This window comes from Trichoderma virens (assembly GCF_000170995.1).
Source record: "Trichoderma virens Gv29-8 chromosome Unknown TRIVIscaffold_73, whole genome shotgun sequence".
NCBI classification, from domain to species: Eukaryota; Fungi; Ascomycota; class Sordariomycetes; order Hypocreales; family Hypocreaceae; genus Trichoderma; species Trichoderma virens.
The window spans coordinates 73,753-99,069 of NW_014013676.1; the positions used below are offsets into that span (position 1 = coordinate 73,753).

The 25,317-nt window shown below is 50.0% G+C and overlaps 11 protein-coding genes across 11 annotated transcripts; 4 read left to right on the plus strand and 7 right to left on the minus strand.

Annotated features, from left to right (window-relative positions):
* Positions 1 to 137: 137 nt before the first annotated feature.
* On the minus strand, positions 138 to 1,415 carry TRIVIDRAFT_213200 (uncharacterized protein; the record flags this gene model as incomplete). The annotated part of the gene is made up of 2 exons (XM_014099965.1): positions 138 to 987; positions 1,358 to 1,415. The coding sequence occupies 2 exons, from the start codon at positions 1,413 to 1,415 to the stop codon at positions 242 to 244; spliced, it is 804 nt and encodes a 267-aa protein (XP_013955440.1).
* A 681-nt stretch (positions 1,416 to 2,096) lies between these two features.
* On the plus strand, positions 2,097 to 3,192 carry TRIVIDRAFT_230914 (uncharacterized protein; the record flags this gene model as incomplete). Its single annotated transcript, XM_014099966.1, has 2 exons — positions 2,097 to 2,785; positions 2,852 to 3,192. The coding sequence occupies 2 exons, from the start codon at positions 2,192 to 2,194 to the stop codon at positions 3,053 to 3,055; spliced, it is 798 nt and encodes a 265-aa protein (XP_013955441.1).
* Positions 3,193 to 3,715: 523 nt separating this feature from the next.
* TRIVIDRAFT_70385 (uncharacterized protein) lies at positions 3,716 to 4,569 on the minus strand (the record flags this gene model as incomplete). The annotated part of the gene is made up of 3 exons (XM_014099967.1): positions 3,716 to 3,919; positions 3,977 to 4,067; positions 4,124 to 4,569. The coding sequence occupies 3 exons, from the start codon at positions 4,567 to 4,569 to the stop codon at positions 3,716 to 3,718; spliced, it is 741 nt and encodes a 246-aa protein (XP_013955442.1).
* Positions 4,570 to 6,148: 1,579 nt separating this feature from the next.
* Positions 6,149 to 7,165, minus strand: TRIVIDRAFT_192270 (uncharacterized protein; the record flags this gene model as incomplete). The annotated part of the gene is made up of 3 exons (XM_014099968.1): positions 6,149 to 6,571; positions 6,677 to 7,078; positions 7,121 to 7,165. 3 exons carry the CDS (start codon positions 7,163 to 7,165, stop codon positions 6,149 to 6,151), a joined length of 870 nt encoding a protein of 289 aa, XP_013955443.1.
* A 720-nt stretch (positions 7,166 to 7,885) lies between these two features.
* Positions 7,886 to 9,481, minus strand: TRIVIDRAFT_213202 (glycoside hydrolase family 18 protein; the record flags this gene model as incomplete). The annotated part of the gene is made up of 2 exons (XM_014099969.1): positions 7,886 to 8,775; positions 8,850 to 9,481. 2 exons carry the CDS (start codon positions 9,358 to 9,360, stop codon positions 8,054 to 8,056), a joined length of 1,233 nt encoding a protein of 410 aa, XP_013955444.1.
* Positions 9,482 to 10,976: 1,495 nt separating this feature from the next.
* TRIVIDRAFT_52210 (uncharacterized protein) lies at positions 10,977 to 11,983 on the minus strand (the record flags this gene model as incomplete). The annotated part of the gene is made up of 4 exons (XM_014099970.1): positions 10,977 to 11,061; positions 11,192 to 11,601; positions 11,687 to 11,722; positions 11,789 to 11,983. The coding sequence occupies 4 exons, from the start codon at positions 11,981 to 11,983 to the stop codon at positions 10,977 to 10,979; spliced, it is 726 nt and encodes a 241-aa protein (XP_013955445.1).
* Positions 11,984 to 13,300: 1,317 nt separating this feature from the next.
* Positions 13,301 to 13,888, minus strand: TRIVIDRAFT_138700 (uncharacterized protein; the record flags this gene model as incomplete). The annotated part of the gene is made up of 1 exon (XM_014099971.1): positions 13,301 to 13,888. A coding segment is annotated over one exon (588 nt), but the record flags the coding sequence as incomplete, so codon positions are not given.
* Positions 13,889 to 15,779: 1,891 nt separating this feature from the next.
* Positions 15,780 to 16,501, plus strand: TRIVIDRAFT_152868 (uncharacterized protein; the record flags this gene model as incomplete). The annotated part of the gene is made up of 3 exons (XM_014099972.1): positions 15,780 to 16,190; positions 16,276 to 16,341; positions 16,409 to 16,501. The coding sequence occupies 3 exons, from the start codon at positions 15,780 to 15,782 to the stop codon at positions 16,499 to 16,501; spliced, it is 570 nt and encodes a 189-aa protein (XP_013955447.1).
* Positions 16,502 to 17,221: 720 nt separating this feature from the next.
* Positions 17,222 to 18,454, plus strand: TRIVIDRAFT_52163 (uncharacterized protein; the record flags this gene model as incomplete). The annotated part of the gene is made up of 1 exon (XM_014099973.1): positions 17,222 to 18,454. The coding sequence occupies one exon, from the start codon at positions 17,222 to 17,224 to the stop codon at positions 18,452 to 18,454; it is 1,233 nt and encodes a 410-aa protein (XP_013955448.1).
* Positions 18,455 to 18,834: 380 nt separating this feature from the next.
* Positions 18,835 to 20,826, minus strand: TRIVIDRAFT_180616 (Longin-like protein; the record flags this gene model as incomplete). Its single annotated transcript, XM_014099974.1, has 5 exons — positions 18,835 to 19,081; positions 19,144 to 19,945; positions 20,001 to 20,194; positions 20,251 to 20,694; positions 20,766 to 20,826. The coding sequence occupies 5 exons, from the start codon at positions 20,766 to 20,768 to the stop codon at positions 18,992 to 18,994; spliced, it is 1,533 nt and encodes a 510-aa protein (XP_013955449.1).
* Positions 20,827 to 21,846: 1,020 nt separating this feature from the next.
* Positions 21,847 to 24,280, plus strand: TRIVIDRAFT_11387 (uncharacterized protein; the record flags this gene model as incomplete). Its single annotated transcript, XM_014099937.1, has 4 exons — positions 21,847 to 22,968; positions 23,024 to 23,509; positions 23,567 to 23,792; positions 23,853 to 24,280. Coding segments are annotated over 4 exons (2,262 nt in total), but the record flags the coding sequence as incomplete, so codon positions are not given.
* Between the last annotated feature and the right edge of the window lie 1,037 nt (positions 24,281 to 25,317).

Sequence of the window (25,317 nt, forward strand, 5' to 3'; positions counted from 1 at the left end):
TACTACAAATACATATTTCACAGACCAAACAATGCACCGCTTTCAATATTGCTGCCCTGACCCTGTAAGTTCTGACACGCCATGATCAGACAACTGTTTACGTTAAAATACTAGTCACTGGTAATAGGCATAGAATATCTCCACAATAATTTATACAATTCTTACTATCTGTATTTACATATATGTACATATATATATGCTCTCAAGGTTATCAAACAGGCGTCATCTCGAAATGCCAGCTTTATGCTCGGCCGGCGGGCCAGGTGGTGCCGAAACGGCCGTTGGTGGATGCAATGACGGGGCTGCCGTGCGAGTCATCGACATAAACGTACTGAGAGCCAACCTGCTGGAGCTCCCAGTCGCGAGGAGGCGTGTTGATGGCCCCGCCAATGAATTCGGTGGCCGCGAGCACCCTCTGTCCATCATCCTTGGTGTCAAGAGCGTTGCTGGGCGCATTGCTCAAGATGTCCTGCGTGAATCCCTTCCACGCTCCAGAGCCGTCCTGAGAGTTGACCAGAACAGGACCGTCACAGCCACGGATGAGAGAGACGTCGCTCCAGCCCCAGCCATTTGCGTCCCAGCTGAACTCAAACCATGTGCCGAGCCAGTGAGCCTGGCCATTGAGCATGGTTGCGTCAACTCCGCGCTGGATGCGGCCCTCCCAGCCATCAGGGAAGGACACAAATTGAGTTGCGCCGGCTGCGACCCAAATGTACTTGTAAGGAATCGTGTCACAGTTGTTGTGGAAGGCGTAGAAGCCCCGCCAGTCGTTGTCAGTGTTGGTGATAAAGATACCTTTGCCGCCATTGTCGCCGTCGCCCCAGGTCAGAATTGGCGAAGTGCTGCAGGTCCAGTCGCGCTTGGACTTTGATCCCTCAGACTTGAGAGACTGGCGCACCAAGCCACCAGTCTGATAGCTCTTGAAGTGATCTTGCGGTACGGCTTTGATGGCATTTACATCAGGCGCGGTGATGTTGTTAGCGGGAGCTGCTCCAGGGGTTTCAGTTGGGAGCGCGATGGCAGCGCCAACAAACGGGAGAAGAGAGATGACACGCATGATGATATCAGATGAATGAATAGCTAATCTCTGTTGAAACAATGCTTGTTGGATGGCTGAACTGAAAGAAGAGATGAAGCAATGTCTTCATTTATATACTTTTTCCCTTTCTATTCGCATGTTCATGCCAGGCCGGGATAGTCAACCTTGAAGCAAAGCTATCTTGTCACCTTTACTCTTTTCTCACAACACATGCCGCCGCCTGGGTAGTTGCCGTAAGATTTGAGTTGCCAAATAAAGCTCATAGGCAGTGACAGGATCCGCAGGTTCCGCAGCTTCAATGGCGTGCTGTAGTAGAACCGAGCCAGTTGACGAGAGTCGTAGCCACATCCGGCTCTTGAGTAGCAGCAGCAGCCATGACGAGTCAATAGCCAAATGTAACCTATGATGAATATAGAAGGAGATGAGTTGCAAAAGATGAGCGTATCATTATGTATCATTATACCCAGCAATGAAAAGATTCAGTATCTTACGAGATGGTCTGCTGCGGCATTATATCGGCAGGATCCGTTCGAGCGTATTACAAATGAGTATGATTATTAGAAATTAAAACATCTTTACCTTCCTTTTGCAGAAACAATAAGTATATATCCACATATGAAGGATTCAAGGCAGCAGTTTCCAGCGTGTTATGCTAGGCAATATAAGCCTTCTGTGCCGCATATAGCGTGGGCCGGGGTTGCATCCTGGCTGTGAGTTAGTTCCACTTTTAATAGCACTCAACTAGGACTTTTAGCAAACAACTATGAAAGCGTGCCTGACTATCATCCCACGTGGCACATGCTTCATATTACAATGAAAGCGTATTAACAAATAGGCTTGTTATGCTTACCGGGTTAGTTCAAAAACAGAAAGTGAAAACAGAAGAGGAAGAGCAAAAAAAATCCTTCGACAGATTGCAATCATCCTTCAAGATATCACAATCAATCAAAAGAACAAGATAATTGAGTGCTTGGAAACTGTATATATAGCATATAGATTGCCGTTGTAATACAGAAGAATTCACCACCGCTCTCAAGCTTGTTGGAACATCTAATCTCTTTGCTCACAGCAAAAAAAAACTTCGCTTCTATCTTCTTTTGCTATTCAAATCTTGTGAATTTGCTCTCGCGGTCTCACATACACTCAGCCAACATGGTTTTCTCCAGCAAGAAGTTGAGCATTGCCGCTTCTCTTTTCACCTTGGCCCTTGCCGATCCATGGCCAAAGCGTGGCTTAGCTGCGAACGATGATATTCCCATCTCGCAGTTTGGCGGATCGTATAATGGCCATGGTTCGCAGGTCAACTGGCAGTATAACTGGGACAGCACAACCTCCCAGAAGCAAAGCTGGGCCGAGTTTGTACCCATGCTGTGGGGCACGCAGAGCTACCATACCACTCAATGGTTCGACAATGCTTGGTACTGGATCAACAATGGAGGCTCAGGGCACTTGCTGGCCTTTAATGAGCCAGAGCTGGGTAGCCAGGCCAATCTAAGCCCTGGCGATGCTGCTAATGCGTGGAGGCAATACATGGAACCTTTCTATGGCCACGCGCAACTCGGTGCTCCTGCTGTCTCCAATGACGGCTACAACTGGATCAGCCAGTTCCTGCAAGCCTGTAGTGGCTGCCACATCGATTTCATCCCCATCCACTGGTACAACGATTGGACACTGGAAGCAGATTTTGAAAACTGGGTCAACAGTATCTGCTCCCTTGGCGGTGGCCGCCAGGTCTGGATCACAGAGGTATGTTGCTCATAACAACTGCTAACAGCAAGAGAGAATGATTGCCGATACTAACCACTCGAATAGTTTCAAGCACTAGGAAACGCTGACCAGGAGGCTACTTTCTTGCGATCGGCGATCCCGTTCCTCGATAACAACCCTTGCGTCTACCGCTACTCTTATTTTGGCACTGCGGACAACGGAAAGGACTTGCTCCAGAACGGTGGACCTTCCCTTTCTTCCCTGGGAATTCAATATGCTTTTAGTCCTTACGGCTCGGGCAGTGTGTAAGATTATGACATTGGAAAAGATGCTGGTGTACATATTATATCTTCAGGCTCATGATCATATAAAAAAAAAAATTGCTACTGTATATATATTACTTTAAGACATATAGTTAGATGAAAACGAAGATACTACTTGAGATGAACATTCATTTCCGAATACTGTAATCGAGTTTTGTGCATTACAGCTGGTAGCCTGGTGATATTATGACTGAGTATTATTAGGGTGGCTAGTAGGTGCTAAAGCCTCTTGTGGATATAGGATGTAAGTTGTTAGGTCCCCGTAAAGAGCTGCTTTAATATAAACCGTTCGAGTGCTTGATTTTTCTCCTCAAAAGAGTACAAAAAAAAAGAAAGAAAGAAGAAGGAAAAGAAGAAGAAGGAAAACATTACTGCACTAATGATAAGCATGCTTCTATGTAGACACTACCAGACTTTCGTAATGCAAAAGGTTTCGATAATGAAAATGCATTGGTGTATGTAACTGGTATATAATCCTATGTAACTATGTATTTTGCGTAACTATTTACATAACACGACTGTAAAGAAGAATAAATACTTTGGATAATTTATGAACAAAGACAGGGCTAAAATTCCCGATACTACTTTATAGTAGCACCAGCAAAATTCTCCTTGTCTCAAGGTCTAAGCCTCAATCGCCAAGACTTTATGGCTGTCTAGGGTTAGGAGGGCAAGCAGCCCCAACGCAGCAAGTGATTTGGCCAGACTGACACTGTCCGAAAGAGTTGGCAGCGCCATCGTTAACATACGTCCAGGCGGCGTGCTGGCAGGGGGCGAAGAAGGGCGCAGCAGACGTGGCCCCTTCATCGCTTCGGAGCGGGTTAACACAGGCGTTTTGTCCGTCGTTGTTCTTTATATCATGTTTAGCTTCAGTCTACTGTAAAGGTGTACTTCAAGTTCAACCTACGCCGCAAGAGTTGAGGCTGAACAAGTTCTTGTTGCAACCTGTCACAACCTGTCCGTTGCAAGAGCAAACAATGGCAACAGAGAATCCGTTACTAGAGAAGAATTAGTTGATAGGAGCGAGGAATGCGAATGGTGGTCTATAATTTACACATAAGAGACATCAACATCGGCCACGGCTTCATTAGATCCCTGAGGAACAACAAAGTTACCCTCAATCAGGGAATCATCGCCAGTAATGGCCCAGCCGGCGTCGTTGATGGCGACATTACCAATCCATCCAGTTGGAACGGCAAAAGCAGCAGTGGCACCATTGGCCATGGTGCCGGGACCTACATTGCCCGACACAGCAGAAGGTCCGTTGGGATCATGAGCGTGCGAAGTCGAGATGGCATCACCATGGCTGTTAATAACAGTGATGGTCAAGAACTGAGGAGCGGCAGCAATCTCGAGACCGTGAATGTTAGGAGCAGCTGTAGGGCCGGCAATTCGAACGGTTGAAGCAATCGTGCCTTCAGTTCCAGTCAATGCCGGCTGAGGAGCAGCAAGAACGGAGCTGGCAAGGGCAATTAGGGAGATGTAAGTCAAGCGAGCCATTTTAGATGGAAGTGAACAGCGTCAAAAAGGAGTTGAAAGTCTCTGATACAAGGCAATTAAAGTTGTTGAGATTGATGGAAATATTATGAGAAACGCTCTGGAGCGAGGTCTCTCTTTATAGTTGGGTTCTATTGCTGAGTATTGCACTGGCATCTTCCAAATCGTCTGGTGAATTTGTTTGACCAATACCAGACTCTAATTTCTCTTTCAATCCTTGCCCTCGCCCCCGTAGGATCCTGTTGATGCTGACAATAGAGTCTCTCCAGGAATTCGAACAACAACAACTGCTGAGGTTGTCCATTTTCGGTCACTACTAGATAGTAAGAGTAGCCTTTTGAATCCTATGGCTACACTAGTTGAACATGATTGGCGCGGATGCAAAGATGTACCGCGATTTGAGCATGGTATAAGATCACAACCTTCTCTTTTGGTACAGTATGCAACTTGAAACACCCGTCTATCCAGGTCCAGGGTATTTAGGCCCGAAGCGTTGCTTAATACAACTCCGATTAAGGAGAAGGGTGGCGTAATGAGATAGTTGCCAAGCCGTGTGCCTTTTTTGTACAAATGTAATCATCTGAATTATAGGTAGGTATGTACTGACTAATGATTTATGGGACATTAATTCAGGTACCTCAATACAGGTGCTCGTTGCTTCTTTCTAATCCGCTTACAATAAAAGCGTTCATAGTTTGATCAAGTTCAAAATGGAAGATTCCTTACGCTTTTTATTACTACTCTTTACTTAGTATTGCCGTAGCTTACAAGGATCACGCGTTCTATTTTCAAAGTCCAGGAACTGCTTATAATTGAGTAGCTATGTATTACTTTTTGTGATTAGCGCCGGTTATTATTACCTAGTGCTATGATAAGCGACATTCCTTCCAGGCAGCACTGTTTAATACGCCGAACGTAACTGTAACTGGGCTTTGGCCACAATAGTAGTATGTCAACAGGCTATTGAATGCAGTAACTTGAGTCTTTTTTTTTTTTTTGACAAATCTATTGAGTAGAATTTTCTTTATCAAGTTCAAATGCTTCCTTTCAGCCGCTTGAAAACTACATGCCGTGAATGAGAGCAATAGTTTGCGAAACGAAGACCAAATTATAACCCCTGGTAGTAATAGTATTGCCGGCTTGATCCTTCGGACAGGTCGAGAATTTCGGCAGTGGGTACTACTTGTTTATAAACCACCTACATAGTAGTATCATGCTAACTGTCGTTGGTAACAGTTTGCGAGGCAACGGAAGTCGGTAGTGCAAGGAGTAGAAGATGGCAGCAAATTGACGTCCAGTCACAAATAAAGGTTAGTTCCGGCTCGTATAAGTAGTATGGCCTTCGCTGAGGGTACAACCTGCTCAGAAGCTGCGCACTGTATCAGCCACAATGCGCCACAAAAAAGGTTCCGTGCGGAGAGAAACTTCCGATTTACATCAACAAAGCGGACACCCATTTCGGGCGCTACTGTATGTATGTACATGTATCCATAACTGAAAGCAAAACATACAAGCCCTCCTCCAGCATCAAGTCATTACATGTAATTCATAATCCAAGAAAAAACTCTAAAGGCAAAAGCCCTCACAGCTTCGCCTCGGCAATCCCCTTATACTTCTTCAACAACCTCCCCACCGCCGCCCTCGGACTCCCCCCGTCCACAAACCCAAGAAACGGGTTCCCAACCTTATACCCGAGCATGTCCACCAATCGCTCCGGAATCTCATCCAGCTTCTCCCAGTCCACCGCCAGGATCTGATTCTCCATCGGCCGGATCCACGGCTGGCAGTACTGCGCCGTCAGCGCTAATCTGCTGCCATCGCTTGTATTCGCGCCGCCACCGTGCCACAGCGTGCTGAGGAAGAAGAGCATGCTTCCCGCCGGCATGACGACGGGGATCGTCTCCTCGTCCAAAGGCACGCGGTGAGAATCCCAGAGATGCGAGTCGGGGACGATGACAGTTGCGCCATTGGTGGCCGTGTAATCATCGAGTGCAATCATGACGCCCTGCTCTTGTAAGTCAGCCATCACCTCTATTTCTTTGCTTTTCTTTTCTTCTGCTCCTTATGCCAGCTACAAATCGGTTGCTGTTGTAGCAAATCGCTCACTCACCGTCCCGACCGGTTTATGAGGCCTCTCCATCGTCACATATCCATGATCATAATGCAACGTCTGCGCACTCTCCCCCGGCAAGATATTTATGCTCTGAAACGAGTTAATCAAGTACCCCGGATCCAAATAATAGTCATTTAGCGCAAGCACATCCTCATGCAGCGCAAAGGCGTCAAACACGCGCGACTTGTTCGCCAGCGCGTACAATCGCTGCGTCTGATGCCCTTCAAACGTGTTCCGACCCTTTTCGGCCGCCGGCCCGGCTATCTCGGGATCCGCCGTCAGTCGGGCGACTTCAGCTTTGGCTTCGGCTACGATTGAAGGGGAGAAGGCGTTGGGTATAATGGCGTAGCCATGCTCGTTGATTTGATGGATGAGCTGCTGGATGCGATTGTCGGGAGCCTTTGAGAGTGATGACCGGCTTAGTCGAGCCGTGGCTCCGACTTGGTCAGAGACAGAAGCCCCGGGAAGACGCCGGTTATTGCCCATTTGTGAACAGAGCACAGCAACTACTAAAGAAAAACGAGAGATGAAACGAAAAAAAAAGAGGTATGGTATTGAGTCGATGAATGACCTGCTCTATCAACTACTACAACCTCAACGCGTAGGACCCAGACCCGTATATATACATACTCCATCATTCTAGTCTTTATACGAGCAATACAGCTAGCTCTATTGAAACTCCCTAGCAATCATCACCACATGCGGGGAACAGAAAGGAGATTCCAGCGGGTCTAAATACAAGGCTATTATGCTGGCCAAGCCAAATCCAGGCAACGACCGGCTGTCTTGAACTACAAGGGGAAATTGGGGGCCTTGCACAACATATCAGTAATGCGTAATCAAGCTGAATCCCATCTCCCATCCTACCAATATAGTCGATGCCTCGGTAAAAAAAAAAAAGATCACGCGTGTCTCGTAGGACAGACCGACGGATCTAGCAGAACGCTGGTGGGTGCTCGAGATCGGTGGCTTTCACCCTTGAAGAAACGGCAAGAAAAACTCTTGGCTGTCCCTCGGCTATCTATTGGCTCCATACGGGAACACATGATGACACATAAATAGCCAGTAGAGGCAGCCATTATTAGCAGCTAGTGTCATGCATATTATCCGATAGATTCAACGTCTAGCTTCTTTACTACCACCCAATGCGCCTTTCACTCTGTCAAACAGTCACGGAGATGCCTTACTTGAGTCAAGATTGAATATATCCGATATATGCATTCGCTTTATTCAGCTGGTTTGTATATATAAACAAAAAGGGCTTTTGTACACTTTTTTTGCCCCATAAGGTAGATACATATTAATTTATATACATGAAGGCTCGATATTCCACTCCGCCTGTGCTCTCCGCGTCGCTTCGTCTCTTGTCCAAATTTAGTTGGAGCAGACACCGTTCTTGCAAGCGTAAGGGTCAGAGCAGTCGTTGTCAGTAGCGCAAGAAGCGCCGAGGCAGTGTCCAGCCCAGGAGCAGGTAGGAGGAGGAGGAGCAGTGGAGCCAGCAGTGCCGCAGACGCCGCTGTTGCAGGTGAGGGCATCGGAGCAGTCGTCGTCGGTGCTGCAAGAGGCGCCGGCGCAGTGTCCGGCCCAGGAGCAGGTGGCGGGGCTGCTAGAAGCAGGGGGAGGAGGGGGGTTGGTGCCGGTGCCAGAGGAGATGCCAGCCTTGATGGTCTTCTGGAAGTTGCCGTTCTTGACAGCCAGCTGAGCCTCCCAGAGCATGACACCGCCGATGTTGGGCAGGTTGAGAGCAGAGACACCCTTGTAAGCAGAGAGGAGAGCGCTGGAAGAGACGTAACCCTGGTCACCGTCGGCACCGCTGGCCAGAGCACCAATAAAGAGAGTGGCGTTGCCAATGTTCTTGCTCCAGTTCTTGACGGCGGTGTTGAAGCCGGACTGGCCAATGTTGCAGTTGCCGTTGTTGTAGAACTGAACCCAGATGTAGTCGGCCAGCTGGCAGACGTTGAGGGGCTCCGAGGCGTCGGGAAAGGGGCACTGGGGAGCAGCAGTCAGGTAGTACTTCTTGCTGGTGTCCTTGGCGAAGTTGGACTTGAAGCGCTGGGCCATGGCAAGGTAGCCAGTAGGGTTGCCGGTCTCGTTGTCTATCGTGGAAATGAGATGTTAGTAAAAACGAGACTCGTACATAGATGTAGTTGAACATGGGTATTTCACTCACCGAGATCAACACCGTCCAGCTTGACAGTGCCAAAGGGACGGAGGGTAGGAGTGGCGGTACCACCCAGGAACAGGTTCCAGACGGTATCGGCAATCTGCTGGCCCTGAGAATCACCAGTGAGGGTGACGGCAGAGTAGTCAGTAGCACCACCCATGCTGAGGATGACCAGCTTGCCGGCGGCCTGGCAGGCCTTGATGGCGGAGACCAGAGAACTGCCGTCCTGGAGGTTGGTGGCACCGGCGGCCTTCTGAGCAGCGGAGGGGCCGCCGAGGGTGCTCAGGGAGAGTTCGGGGTAGCCACCGCCGGCGAAGAAGCGGCTGAGGAAGGCCAAGTTGACAATGTCATACGAAGAGTCGGCGCAAACGTTGGCGAGAGTGGTGCTGTCATCCTCGGCACCCCAGTAGATGACGAGCTTGCCACCGGCAGCACGCTTCTCAACGGTGGCGGTGGGAGCTGCGAAAGCAGCAGTGGCCAAGAGGCCGGCAGCAGCCAGTGCTTTGCTGAAGATCATGATTGCGAGAGTGAGAGTGAGAGTATGTATATACAATCGGAACAAGATATGTACAAGAGACCTAAAAAGAAGATTACCAGATCTTCAATGCTGCTGCTGCTGCTGCGGTTGATGAGTTATCCAGAGGGAAACTTGGTTCTTCAATCAACGGCCGGAACTGCCATCTCTATTTATCTTTCTCAACGTCCAATATAATTCCCAGGGTCGTCCTTCAAGCCGCCACAGCCAGTAGTGAAACAGCTGACTGTGTAAGCTCGGCCGAAACATCAAGCTCCCGATACGGCAGTCAAGAAGAATTAGCCTAGTCGACAATCCGGAAGGTGGCTCCAGGCCCGGCTTTGCCAGAGCCGTCTTGGCCCTGTCCGGAAGTTTGACGATACCCCGGATACAATAGTCCAGGGCAAAGGTCTTGTTAGCGTTCCAGTCTAGACGACACCATGCCAACCTGGGGCACAGGCGTTTAGGTGGCGGATCCTTTCACCAGATACGATATCCGATGGAAGAACAAGTTTCCTTTCGGACAACGTTACATGATGAGCCATCAAAGGCTTCACATACGAGCGCTGATGCAGAAAGCGGCATGGCGAGAGAAGCAGATGCCGAACTGGGACACGCCACAGCGCTTGATAAAGGATGAAGGCGGGGAATCTCGAGATAGCCTCAACACCAGCGGGACGTCGAATGCCCAAGCGCGCAACCGACGGTTCGCCGTAAGGAGTCGGTGATGCAGTACGGAGCAGAAAGCACGCTCTCCTCACAGCGGTTGCTCTCAAAGGCGGAGAGGGTTTCATTCCGTCTCTCCCAGCTGCAAGCTTAAACATCAGACGGTAGCGTTGATGCCAGGGCAGCCTTACAAACAGCGAATGAGAGTACGGAGTACCTGAGCTGTTGTTAGTGAATGCCTTCATGTGAGACGCTTATCTGGCCTTGGAAGTCCTCGGCAATGGCGCTGGTGGGAACGACTCCAGATTTGGCAGGTCACTAAAACAACTTGAGATTGAAGCCCACGTTGGGGGTCGTCAGCACCGAAGTGCAGCCGCTTCGAGTCCCGTCGTATCCCCTCTGGTCTGATTGAATCAACTTTCCTAATGAGTTTAAGAGTTTAAAATCCCCTCTGGGGGTGCGGTTGCGTTAATGTAGAAGCTCGTTTAGGCGCGTTACATCCGATCCGAGGGTATATGCCATGCCACGATTGTGTAGCATCGTGCAAAAGCTGTCCATTAGTGGAATGGATTTTTCCGTCCTTGACAGATGAATAGTGACAAGAAACCGGCAAAAGGCGGAATTAATTTGCACATGTCGATGCTAGCCCCAAACTCTTGCGGCTGGGCCGTGATGTTGAAACAGGAACACGCCCAACAGAGTTAGAAATAAAGCAAGCCGCAGCCAATGGAGAAAGTCACTTGAGCGATGCAGAGTTCTGTGGGGGTCGCTAAATTGGGCCAGGGATCGCAAGAGGAACCGTCCCGTGAATTGGTTTGAATGTCTGCTATTACTCCGTCGTGGGCCGTCATGCTCAGAGAATCCCGCATTGACGCGGCATTATCCCAGTCCCCTTCTTCATCTTCTAGCAGGCTCTGGAGCTCAAGCGCGCACCACCTTCTCTATTTGTTATTTCAAGCATTGCCCGACGCAAGTCTGGATACGAGGAACGACTCGACGTCATCAAACTCCTCCATGCAGGCCGAGTGTTGCATACCCCTGTGATTTTACGTCAGCAAATGTCCCTCCTCAAGACCAAGGCAAACGACATGATATGATTTGAGATGGCAACACCATCTGTACAAGTGGTTGCAGAGAAAAGGAAGCCAAGCCATGGGGTGATGCTCACTCATATGTTTCTAGCTTCACGTCATAACCGAATTCCTTGAGCTTCTGCTCAGTGGCCAATCCCCACTCATAAAGAACCAGTTGGTCGATGTCTCCATGTCCCATGAAAATGGGAGTTTCCTTGTTCGGGTTTGACTCTGGGACAAATTCCTTGAACTTGTGGCTGAGAAGCATCCAGGAGGACAGGCCGACGATACCACCAAGTTTGAAGGGAGCCGTGAGGCCCGAGAAGATGCTCATGGCACCGCCTTGGGAGAAGCCACCAAGCACAATACGGTCAGACGAGATGCCGTCTGAAACCTCTTGCTGGATGAGAGAGTACAGATAGGCGCGAGACTCGAGAATGCCAGCCTCGTCCTCCTGGCGAGATCTCGCATCCAGAGTCCCACCAGCCGTGGGACCGAGAGACTTCTATTGCACGGGCAGGCGTTAGACTGAATCACAAATGCGAGCATGAGAACAAGGTAAAAAAAAAAAAAAAAAGGGAGAGTCGTACGACGTCGAACCACGCAGGCATAGGGTAGCCTTGATTCTATAAGTGATACCCAGCATCAGCCCATCCTGTTGCTCCAAGATTCTATATCGCCGGCCAACTAACCACTGTAATGGGCATAATGCGAGCATTTGGCAGCACAAACTTGACCTCGTCCAGCCGGTGCTTCCTCTGCCACATCTGCACGGCATCAGCCCAGCCGTTGCCGGTGTCGCCCAGCCCGTGGATGAAAATCACAGTGGCCGTATGCCGGCTCACGGCGGGAAACACCAGCGGAGCAGCCCGACGCAGCGAAGCCATCGTGTCGTCGAGATTGAGGTTGGTTCCCGTCTCTGCCTCTGCTTGAGTCTGTGTCTGTGTCTGCGTCTGTATTATCTTGCGAGCCGAAACCGCTGGTTCTGGCTCTAGCTCCGACAAGCCCAGGTACGATGGCAAAATGGCCAGAGCAATCGCTATCAACGCCGCAAGAGTGAAGCCCGAAACGACAGTGCGGCTGAAGCTGAAGCTGGGCATGAGGTAAAATTGCAAGGATGGCAAGGGTGGAGAAGCAGTTGAGGCCTCGAGTTCTTTTGGCTCTTTTGGCATGTCGAGTCCGGGGGCTGTGATTGGCCGCTGTAACGGCAAGGAGCCCCTGGACAGTTAGCGGCTTGTCCGTTATAAGCCCCCTGTATTTGCCTCCATAACTGGCATAACTGGGGGGCAGGAGCAATTGAACCTTGTAAGATGGATCTGAAGCGGATCTAACATTGAAGTTGAAGGTGAAGAAGAAGAAGGTGGTTAAGAATGACAAATGACTATACGGTGAGGGTTAAAAAAAAAAGATAAAAATCAACATGTCATGGACTTTCTACCTCGTCAATGAAATGTACATATACATATGTAGGACGCATGTAGGTAAGTACGTGGGCAACGACAACATAAACACCAAAAAATGCAAGTCATCTACATGTACTTTGCATCTTTCATCCCACAGGGGCTGGAATCTGACCAAGACGTAGTAGTTGAGATCGGATAGATCTGCCAAGGACTGGAGCCAAGGGGCCAAGGGGCCAAGGAGCCAAGCATCAATAGATCAATCTAGATACACATCCAACTACAAGGTAGCATCGCATAAATAAGTGCATGTGTTTTATAATCATTCCTTCATCTTCACCTCACTCCAATTACTCATCAATCCATCTTCCTCTACCACTTCGTCTTATATCTACCACGAGAGCCAAAGCTCTGCTCAACCAAGCGCACACCATCATGTCCAACTACATCTCCGTGTAACCACTGATGGCGGATCTCTTCAAGCCCCCCCTCTGCCATAAGCGGTCCATCTCGTCTCGACACGGGTTCCAGACCGATGATTGTCACCGGCTTACCCGAGACGGTAGTATATGAAATAGACTGTATCTCAAACTTGGCCCCGGCAGCAGCCGTATACTCCATTTTGGTCGGATCATCAGATAGCGGCGTGACAAACGACACACTATCCCACAACCATCCATCAGACGGCGGATTCAACACGAGCACGATTCCGTTGGAGTAGCGCATGGCATCCTCCATGCTATCCGTGAAGCTCCAAACCATCTTGGTCGTGATGGTGTTTCCAACAGACATGTAGCTGGCCAAAGCATCCGGCAGTGAATGAGCCAGCTCGACCCCAACTGGGCCCTGGTTCAGCGGACACTCTTCAAACTCGATGCCGAACCGCTCTACGCCAAGCTGCTCCATATCAACCTGTCCGCTGAACAACCGTGGCTTCGACGCGAACGACGTCCGAGGCATCGACATCATGGCTGCAGTTACGAGGCGATTCTCGACCTCGCTAAAGTTGTACACTTGGTCAATGACCTCTTCGAGTTGGGCCGTGAGGTTGTCGAGCGAATGTGCGGGCTGCATCAAAAAGGCTCGCATGTAGTCTGCATCCTGGGGTGTATATACGGAAAAGTTGCTCTGCCAAATGTTGACGGCGAGGCTTTCACGATCCAAAGGGTGCGGCAGCGCTGCTACCCCCGAGTCGATGCCGGTGTACTGAAAGATTTTGAACAGCACCATGCGCGAAAACGACGGCGTTGTCCAGTCGTAAAGGGACATGGCAAGCTCAAAGTGGTAGGGCGTAAAGGGAAAGAATTGTCTTCCTAGTGCCCTAATTTCTTGGATTGGCCTCGTTGGCGCATCCGTTATATTCTGATAGGGCATGAATTTCTGTTCAATCATACTGCTGATGAAGGCCGCATCTTCAGCGGAGATGTCAGGTAAGGGTTTGAGGCGGCCTGATACTTGTTTCGAAATGTTATAGCAAGCTGCATGCATACTCAGGGTCAACTCATGGATATGGCTACCATTTTTGAAGAGTGGTTCCAACCTGTTGTTGTATCCGGGACATCAATGAGACTGAGGTTGAAATTGCCATCATCATCAAATCGAAGAGACAGACTCAGCGGAAATGAACTATTCTGCAAGGACGAACAAGCAGAGTCGCTACCATCTCTCTCACACCTCTTCAGCCACAGAGTTGCTCCATTGGCATCGAAAGCCACTGACTCTAATGAGCGCATCTCAGTGACATCCAGAAACCCTTGGTCATCAACAATGAGGCGAGATGAGACGCCGTTGCCGCCACGTAGGGCCTCTACTGGATTCCCATCACTGAACCAAAGACGTGATGCTACCAGTATTCGAGCAAGATGCCACATGTCAAACGAAGTCACAAATAGGACCATGGATTTGTTTCTTTATTGAAGCTGAAAAACGCCAGAGGGCCTCAATAGGCTACCGCGGTAGCACCTCTTTTCTTATAGATGCATACAGACCACAGAGACAAAGAGTTTGATGGTCAATCTATATCTTTTTATTCTCCTTTCTCCTCCTGTGCCCATCATCTCTCCTCTGCGTTAGAATGTCTCAGTTGACCACATGCAATGTTCAATGAGCTTGCCATCACGTGCATACATGAACCTCAATGAGAGACATTCGCTCCGTTCTGTCACGGATTGCAATTCGCACATCATGCAAAGGTACATGTGGTGTAACAAAGGTCGCCAGGTAGGCCAGATTAACTGCCGTCTTGGTGTTGCGCTGTGAAGCAAACACGGGTTCAGCTGAATGAATATGACAACAAAGGGCTCACTTGAGCATCGTGGAAATGGCCAGGGGAGGAACAGCTTCGACCCTCCATCGACCCAGCTGCTCACCGCCAAGAGCGTCTACCAGCGCCACTCACAGGGAAGAGTCAATTTCAGGTGATTTGATTTGCTTGGCGTTGCACGGGCCGCCTCTTATTTGGTTCCATCATGTAATAATACCGCCTGATGTCTCTGGATGGCTGAAGATATTACTATCCGCGAAGCTGAGTGAGAATCATACGGCTGGTATACCCGGATAATGCAGGACAAAATCCAACACTCGGCAGAATGACGACTGGATGGAGATGCCGTCCCGGTTTGATGCGGGATTGACGCGTCCTTTCCACGATCTCTACGATTGCGGACAGGGGTCATTTCAGCCTGGGGTCGGGGCGTGCTCGTGATAACGGTGCACATCCTCGTGTGTCTAATCGTTCAGTGTTCAAGATGGTTTTCGAATTTGCATTAGCCATGGTAAGCCAGGCAAAGGCATGGGAATCACATCAATCAACTAACATTTGTTGTTTTTTTGGAGGTCAAATATATCCTCTAGGTTAATTTGTATCTATCTTATGTCCCAGGAGATTGCTTACTAAGAGTATTCCATCAGTGCAAGAACAAAGGCCGGACTCCCACATCATTTTCGGGTTTCGTAACCTGGTGAATACAAATCTCTCCAGGAAGTCCAACAGATTCTCTCTAAAACGCGAGTCCCAGTTTAATCGCAGATATAGTGTAACGACCCAGAGACAATCAACTGCGCGTATTCGCGGCTCCTTGGGTGCTTACGTGCACTTTTTAACGCTACGAGTCCTATTGCGCGTGCTAGTAGCTTCGTATTTCTCGTGATTTATACTTGGAACCATGTTCTTCTTGTCAACTCTGCATCCTTAAAACATCACCTTCATTCGTCTTTTTCCTTTCAAAATCTGTACATTTACTTTCTTTGACCATTGTAGAATCTACCCAGCAACAACAACATCATGGAGCACATCACCATCATTCCATTCTCTCCCTCTCAACACACCCACTTCATCCCCGCCATCATCCAAATGCACATCGATTGCATCCAATCCGACGGCGCTCTCCTACGCTTCCACCCGCCCTTCACCCCGGAAAAGCTTAAAAAAATGGAATCCTTCTGGAATGAACGCCTCTCTCAGGTCTCTTCCGGCCGTCGCATCACCTTGATTGCGCTTGTATCATCCGATGGCAAGGACCAAGGTGATGTCGCCGGCATTATAGAGCTCGGCATGCCAGAGGCAGACACAGGCCCTTTCCGGGGCGACGTAGAGATGTTGATGGTGTCGCCCAATTATCGGCGCAGAGGACTAGCCAATAAGCTAATCAACGAATTGGAAGAAATCGCAAAGGAAAAGAGACGGACATTGCTAGTGAGTTGCTGTGAAGTTTCGCTTTCGTTGTAGCGGGGAACCTGTACAATTTTGTACCTCTGGACCGTGCTGACATGTAAAACAGCAACTATCGACCGACGTTGGCTCTACGGCGGAAAAATACGTATATCCTCGCCTAGGATATGTTCTTGTATAGTCTCCCCTGCATTCCTTGATCCTTTACCTGTAACCTATTGCTCACTCGTGTGTCTCTTCAGATGGGAACGATTCCCAACTATGGTATCTCGCCTCGAGACGGCTCGCTGAAAGACGGCGCATTTTTCTACAAACAGCTGGTTCCTATTAGCTAGGTAAAAATTAGACATATAGATTTCACATAGAATTAAATTTTGAGAACCCGGTCTGTGAACAAAATCGTGCGGTTCCCTACCATCCCATCAGATCGAAGCACCTACCTATACACCAAACTCAAAGGCCACCTACGCTTGCTCTTTTCCAATCCCTTCCATCATCTCAATTCTCCATCCGGGCCTATCGGCAATACGAGAATCCTCCTGTCTCTTGCCCAGGCGAACTGAATCCTTCTGCTCTGCCACATTCATTCTCACTGGCTTGTTCGGCTCAAGGCGGCCCAATTCGTCTCCGAACCCACTCCACTCGGCCGAGTGGGGCCAAGACCCGGCCGAGACGGATTCCAACAGACGCGCCTGAACTGCCTCGTGCCGACGTCCCTCCGGCTCCGATTGCGATATGCCGGGAGGACCTCCGATGGCAATGAATGCAGACTTTTGATTAGGCGACGGAGATACGAAGGATTGTCTGCCTTGTCGACGGCGAATCCTTTGCAATATGGCGCCAAATGGACGGGTGATGTCATGTATGTGCCATGGTGAAGGCTGGTCTGGCATATATGGATGTAGACATATATATATCAACCAGGTCGTCAGGATATCTGTCAATTATCATCATCATCATTCAATCGGAGCAAAACAAAATAGCAATATCATCCATCGTATCACTATCACCCTTACTTACTCCTAACTCCTCTCCACCAAATCAACCTCCAATCCATGGCTGCTCCAACAACTGGTGTCGCCATCATCGGCGCAGGCCTCTCCGGCCTCACTCTCGCCCTTGCCCTCCACCGCCAAAACATCCCATGTATACTCTATGAATCTCGAGAAGCCTCCCTCGACATTGGGGGCGCCATCATGCTCTCCCCCAACGCCCTCAAGATCCTCGACGCCCTGGGCATCTACGACAAGATCGCACCCCTTGGATACCATTTTGAGGAACTCTACTTTCATTCAGACGACGATAAGCCCGTCGATACCTTTGAATTCGGCTCTCAGACCAAGCACGCATACAAAGCCCTCCGCATCTACCGCTACGAGCTCATCAACGTCCTCGTGTCCATGGTCCGCGACGCCGGCATCCCCGTCCAGTACAACAAGAAGTTCACCCACGTCGTCTCCTCTTCCTCTTCCTCCGTAACTTGGGCCTTTGCGGATGGATCCTCCGCCACCGCAAAGCTACTCGTCGGCGCCGACGGCATCCACTCTCGTGTCCGCAAGCACCTGTACCCAGACCTCGTCCCCAAGTTCACCAACATGATCGGCGTTACCGCCGTCGTGCCCCGTGAGCAGCTCCAGGCCGGACCCGACTATCCCCTGCCGGTCACCATTATGAGCCCCAAGCACGGCGCCTTTGTCATTGCCCCACAGCGCGCCGACGGCTCGGAAGTCCTCATCGGGAAGCAACGGCGTCTCCAGCAAGAGTACGACCGCGCCGGCTGGGATGAGCTTATGGAAAACAAGACTTGGTGTGTCGATTTTCTACGCGAAGGAAGTGCCGATTTCCCTCCCATCGTGGCCAATGCCGTGACCGACATCCCGCTCAAGGGAATTAACCTGTGGCCATTCTATCTCGTCCCCAAGCTGGACACCTGGGCCAAGGGCCGCGTCGTCATTCTCGGTGATGCAGCCCATGCAATCCCTCCCACCGCCGGCCAGGGCGTGAACCAGGCATTCGAAGACGTCTATACCTTCGCCGGTGTTGTGGCCAGGGTGAGAGATCAGAAACAATCCGAGGACGACGAACAAGATGCCGTCCGCATCTCCAAGGCGCTCAAAAACTGGCAGCTGGGACGACAGGCTCGCGTGGACCTGGTATTGGATCTGAACGACAAGCTAAACAAGAGACGGTTGCCAGATGCAGTCAAGGCTGGCGTCTTTGAGCCTTTTGACATGGATTGGCTGTATGGCGTGGATTTTGATCAAATGATTGCCGAGTGGGCGAGCTGATGGATTCCAAAGCTGGTGTAGCTATGTATCTGAAGTTGGCTTTTCTTTTGTGTCCTTAAGTAGTATCTAAATTGCAAGCGAGATCTGTCAGCGCCTGGAGCCAGCATTGTGTGATTGCATACACTTCTTGATGGTGAAGCCACAATGACACCAATCGTCAGTCTCGTAACAATTGTGAATAAATCAGACCTGCATATTCCTGAATGAGGATGCACATCGTATTGTATAGTCACGTCCAGCGCAGCCACAATTAGTCAGTCGTACACGATCCCAGCCCTCTTTGGTATTGAGGTCGTCTAATTCATCTAATTCAGGAGCCATGTCACAATCTCGTCCATCATAACACAGCGATACGCACCTCATTTCACTCTTGTATAGATCTTCGCATCACGTCATCATTGGAAGCATTATCTTTCTACACGTTCCCGGAGCAGGGTCACCAAGCGCCCAAGCCTCCCATTTTATAAAACCCCATATTGAAAAAAACAGAAATGAAAGCAAAAGGCAATCCACGCTTCTAGTATTATCTCTAGTCATCTACTCGACCAAATAGTTGTCTGCTGTGGACTTGACATCCTTGGAGAAAGTAACCTCCTCGTTTTCTTCAATCAACGAAACGGAAGTGACCTGAGAGCAATTGTTAGCGACAGGCAATCATAAGAGTGCCGGAAAAATGCAGCAAAACTTACATCAACGTCCACAAACGGTGTTGTCTTGTTGAAACGAACATTCATGGGGAAAAAGTCATTTTCATCATTGGACTCGGCTTCAAACTCAAAGGATCCATTGGGGTTTTCGTCATCGACCGAGCCAATGTTCCACTCCAGTGTATCTCCTGATACCTCGTAGGAGGCGTCGAAGCTGGAGACAACAGGCTCACTTCCCTGGTAGGGAATGACAACGCTGACATCCCGCAGGGCATCGCCGCCTGTCAGCTCGTACTCGACCGTGATGTTGTACTTGTCAGAATCCTTGTTGATCCAGACAGTGAAGGTAATGGGACAAGCGCTTGCGTCGTCCGCCTTTGGCGAGGCCCTCCATCGTAGCAGTCCAACGCCTTGGTTGATGGGGAATCCTCGAGCCGCATTGCTCATTTGTAGAACCTTGGAACTGTTGAAGAGATTGCGGTCCACGTTGGGATGAGGGCGGAATTGAGCACCATGCGACGGAACAGCGTGCAGGCCGAGCTTGATCTTTGTTAGGCTGGGATCTGAAACTCGCAGTGTCAGATCTCCGTTGACTGAAATAGAGTTGACTGCGCCTTCTCTTGAGAGCTTGGCGCTTATCGTCTCGGCAATTGTGACATGGATGGCATCGCGATCAAGCGTCGATGACATTCGCGGCTCGGGCTCAGCGGCGGCAGCAGGTGTCGGCGTGATGAGGGGAGCGTCGTCGGCTCCAGCGCCAAGGTCTCCCCGAACCTTTTCGAAAATGTCGGTCGTCTTTGACTTCTTGCCCAGCTGCATTCCCTTTGCCTTGAGCGTAGATGTCCTAGCGAACTAGTTAGCATTACGAAGGGTAGGCAGCAGTGTTTATTATTGCGCACTTATTGAATGTCTTGTTCTTCTCGGCCTCGTATGAGTCGAAGGCGCTTGCAGATGGCTGGGAGGGAGGGGTGTAGGTAGGATAGACGGGTGTTCGCGGGGCGGCAGGTCGGCCAGTTCTGGCGGACTCCTTGCGCTGCATTTCCAGCTGCTTGGCCTTGCGTTTCCGCTCCTCGGTAGCCTCAAGCTCTTTGTTCTGTCTCGGTGTAAGCAATTCGGCCTGCCATGGTGGCACAGCAATTGGGGCCATACTCGTGCAATGATCTCCTGGATGCGCTCCTCATGACTCTCCATCTCCAAGAAGGTCCTGATCTGGCTGATGGTCAGGTTCTCTCGGTAGCCCAGTGTGACCAGCTCATCAAACGCGCTAAGAAGCTCGTAGGCATTTCGGACAATTTCTCTCTCGTCGAGCGTCTTGCAGGTGCTGGAGACAACCTGGGCGAACAGGTGCAGGGAATCGATGTCTTGGAGGATGTTGGACTGGCGGTTGGTGATGAGCACCATGTAGAGTTCGTCGAGAGGCTGGTAGACGAATCGCACATTGTCCTGCTCGACAATTGTGTGCTGAGTGCCGCTGTCTGCCAGCTTGGGGAACGACGCAAGGAGAGCCTCAATGCGGGATCTGGGCATCTCCCGGAACTGTCTCGAGAGGACAGCTTTCCCGCCTCGGGTGCAGATGGAGGCCGCGAGAACAACCTGGTCAGCCGTTAGTCGTCAGCGAAATTCGAATATCGGGGCATTCTGGAGTTCTGGAGCTGCGCGCGCACCATTTTGGCAATGACGTGGTGTGCACTGAAAAGCAATCTGGGGAGGCTTTGGTGGGATGTCCAGATGGTTCAATTGAGCCACGTCTAACTCAGGAGCTGGAGTTTAGTTGCTAACGCAGTGACAAGGCTACTGCTCGCCCAAAAGCGACGTCACGTGCTATGCCAGTGGAGGGGCTTTGGAGGACAAAGTACAGGATACCTGGAATTGAATGAAGGGAGGGAGCTGTTGGCGCCGTACTATATGCTCTGTAAAGAGGTTAGTGCTTGTCATATAGGCGTTGAAAGCATCTTTCAAAAGTAAAATTTCATAGAATGCATCTCCATTACAAAGAAATACACAAAACAAAAGAAAGAAAAAAAAGAAACAATATAGCGACTCAACAATAGGGTTGAAGTGCTGCTGTTTACTTCCCCATCAAAAGCAATCAACAAGATGTATAGAGTACAAGTTGCAGCGAGAAACCCCCTGCCCCCACCTACTTCAAGTTCCCAGTACCCCTCGACCCCAAAGCCACGCCAGCAAACACCAGGTACTAGGCACTTGATAGTCTTGTTTACCCACTAATCCTGTTTTAGTCAGCTCTCTCACGTGTGGGCCAGCTACTCCGTAGATCCAGCAGAGCTGCCTTCGAAAGTTTGTCGCATTCATTAGCCTCAGCCGCAACTTCACCAGGCTTCACTCGTTCTACCGGCATCTGCCTCGGTCACGATCCGTCATCCCGAATATCCGCCTGCACGACGCGTTTCTCGTGTCGCCTGACCCTATTTAACCTTTTCCCTCTCCTCGATATCAATGTGTCGCTCTCCCGCTGCCAGCCACCAACTTGAAGACACGATATCGTGAGTGGCGTAACAACTGTTCATCTAGCTCTCCACTCAGCACAGGATTGCCCTGGGCATTTCCATCCTGGGATTCAGAAAGCGCATCTTCTACATTGCTCTGTAGCATAGGAAGCACACGTCTACTTACGAGCGCCTCAAACACCGAATTACGACTTTCGGAGCGCTTGCAGCACTTGTCCGAAATTCACACCTTTGTCCTTAACAAAGCAGCAATCCAACACTCGGACAGTCACGCACCATGGCTGAAATCGAGATGGACGTCGACTTGGCCCCGTCAATCAAGTTTGACGAACAGGCTGACGATGACCTCATCGACTACGACATCGATACGACCGAAGACCACACCCACGACCCATGGCCATCTCACCAGGATGAGCAAATCTCAAGTGCGCCAGAACCCGTGCACTCAACCGAAGAATATGTAGGTACCGAATCGAAAAATATCGAACCCGAACACGACGAACAACACTTCCGAGATACGGAAGCAGATCACCCTCAGGACAACATGGTATATAACCATGACGATGCTGCTGAAGAATCCCATCAGCAGCCAGAAGTAGCCGCCGAGATACATGATGAGAATAATCCTTTGGAGACGGAACAATCCAAAGATGTCACCGTCGCTGAGACCGAAAATGTAGTAGATGAGATTGATTACGAGGATGGCGATGTTACGGCGACACAGGAGGAGTCACGCCATGAGCCAGATGAAAAGGAAAACCCGGTGGGCGACATTGTCGCTGCCGAAGATGTCACCGAAGCCACCGCGGTAGAGCCTGTTACGGCAGAGCCCGCCAACGCCCAGCCACCAACCGAATCTGCTGGTAGTGCTGACGTGCCAGAGTCGGGGGCCAAAGAAGATGAAGATGAAATAACCTGGGAGCATGAGGATGCTGAACCGGAGGCTGCCAGCGGTGCTGTAGAGACTACCGCTTCCGAGACTGCCATCCCGCCTGCAGACGAAAGCTCGCACGCGCACGCTGGAACCGAGAACAGCGGTTCGCACGACCAGGTGTACGAACAGCACACCAATGCAACAGGTTCCGATTATGAGGACAATGCGATGGATGGCTCGGCAGAACAAGAGTCTGTGCAATACCAGCAAGACGAATCGCTATCACAGCCGGAGGAGCCGAGCTCTGAAGAGCACGATTTCCCGGCGATCACTGTACAATACAAGGGGGACGAGTTTCCCTTCTTTTCACATGATAAAACGGAAGGCTTCTTTTCTGATGTATCCGTTTTGGATCTCTCGATGGAGTCGGTTCTTGCTGGCTTTCGAGCCGAGCTAGAAAATGAAATTGCTGCACAGGATGAACTTGTCTTCCAAGTCGATGAACTTGGGCTTGAATTTGCAGAGGTATGTTTCACTATGTGGACTCGATTTGAGAGATAGTAAACTAACTGCTCTGCAGGCTACAGAACAAAAGTCCCTCGCAGCCATTACACTACGGCAGGTGTTGGAGGTATTTGACTTGTTTGTGAAGAACCAAGATCCCGATAGTTCGCGAGTTCTATATACGTATCTCTTTACAAGGTCGAATGCTGGCAAACGATTTGAATTCCTGGCTGAGAGTGCGGCGGCCGGTAGAGGGCTCGATGAAGTGATTCATTTATTCGAGTCTCCTTTCGGACATCATCATGCCGCCGCCGAAGGCCATCACGGACATAGTCATAGTCATGACCATGATGAGGTCAGCGAAACCAATGAAGCTACAGAAACTCACGAGAGCGCTGAGGACGATGAACATGATGAGAATGATGCAGCTGGTGCCACTGAAGAATCCGAAGCATCAGATGATGAAGAAGGGGAAGAGGAAGAAACCTCAACCGTTGAAGAACAGCCTGTCGACACTGCTGATCAATATGAAGAGGAAGAAGAGGAAGTAGAAGAGGAAGAAGAAGAAGAAATAGAAGAGGAAGTGGAAGTGGAAGAAGAAGAGGAGGAAGAGGAAGAGGATGAAGATGAGGAGGATGAGGATGAAGACTTCATGGGAGAAACTGAAGATTTTATCGGAGATGTCGAAGAGACTGTCAACCAGGAGGGAGACTACAGTGACGGCGCGGATGAGGAGTACAAAGATGAACAGCTCCAGGCAGTGGTTGTAGAGCCAGTGAACCATTCCGATAACGGGCGTGCAAATGGAGACGCAGAAGATGCACCAGATGCGACTTACTCATATGGTACGGCCGCCAACATGAAGACGCCGTTTGTTTCATCAATTGCTAACAAATCCTGGCCAGATGATGAAGATGACGACGCCGAGGCCAACCCATTCATTCACCTGGAACTTCAGGAATCCATGGAAAACAATGGGGGCGAGCTCGACTATGAAGAGATTGTGCATGTGGAAGGCGGCGATGGATCATCTCGCCAGATTCCCATGCATCCGATGGACGAATACATCGACTCCAACGAGCCCGACACCGGCACAACCAACACGCTGGTTGATAATGCAGAAGCCATCTCCAACCTACTAGACATTGGCACGGTGCAAGGGCTAGACGAAGTTACCAACGAGGATCTGGCCTTTGATGACGAGATGCCCGAGATCGACTGGAGAGATGGCCTGGACGCCGCCGACGATGCCAAAAACGACATGGCTACTACACCCTCTGGTCTATCAAAACGGGCTCGAGACGAGGACGAGCAAGGCGCAGAAGACGAGCAAGGTAAGCCTACTTACTCAATAGCCTTGAATCCGACAGACAGGAGCTAATTGTTTTGCAGATGCCAAGCGCCGCCGACCTTGATTGGTCATGTTTCACCAGCACTAACAACGAGGATCCAAACCCAATCTCCCCCAATGCATCTTGTCACGCAGCCACATCTGGATAATACCCAAATCGGGCGAGATGGCCCATTTAATATAACGGAATACTAACCACAGTCAACAGCGTGGCCGCTAATGATGCTCATATATCCGATCAATCATCTACGTGCCATCGGATACACGACTATATATGTCAACACTCTTGGACGAGGACGAATTCCAGGTAGGGATGCAGCGACTTTACTAACAATGAGCCCTTGCGACTATGTAGCTGCAGACGACTTTGCCTTTGGGTCACCTAATGACCAACTCTTTTTGGTAGCTTCTTTTTTTGTCTGGCCTTCTTTTTTGCTTTTCCCCTCTTTTCTTTTCTTTTCTTCTCTTCTTTTTTCTTTTGTTTATTTCCCCAGCCTCTTTGTTTTCCAACTTGGAGTTGGGGGCTCTTGACACCACATTCTCTCGATCCAAGCGCCAGATCAGTATCTGGCTCGACTTGAATCATGGGAGAGCGGATAGATATTCTACGGGATGGCTCTTGAGGCGTGAAACTGGAAGAAAAGGTATGCCAGGCAAAGGCAGTTTGGGCGTTTTTGGACAAGATGGTCCCGGCCCTGATGTTCAAGGTGAAGTATGTCTGCACATAGATTTCGCTAGCTCTACGGACAGAGGTCTGTTGCACATGTCTTCAATACACGTATCGAAATGAATGAATGAATGGAAGCTGCTGGCCACTGGATGCGAACTTGAGTGAAAAAAAAGGGTGTGATTGATGTACGCCTTGAGGTTGATGAGGATGTTGTCGATGCTGTTGGCTGGCTGAGCAAAGCAAAAGCTTTATGGGGGCCAGTATCATTGCCAGCTTCCAATTCAGATGGTCACGGGATTCCGCCGACCAGCAAATCATCCGACGTGGTGTAGTGGCTAGCATACCGCGC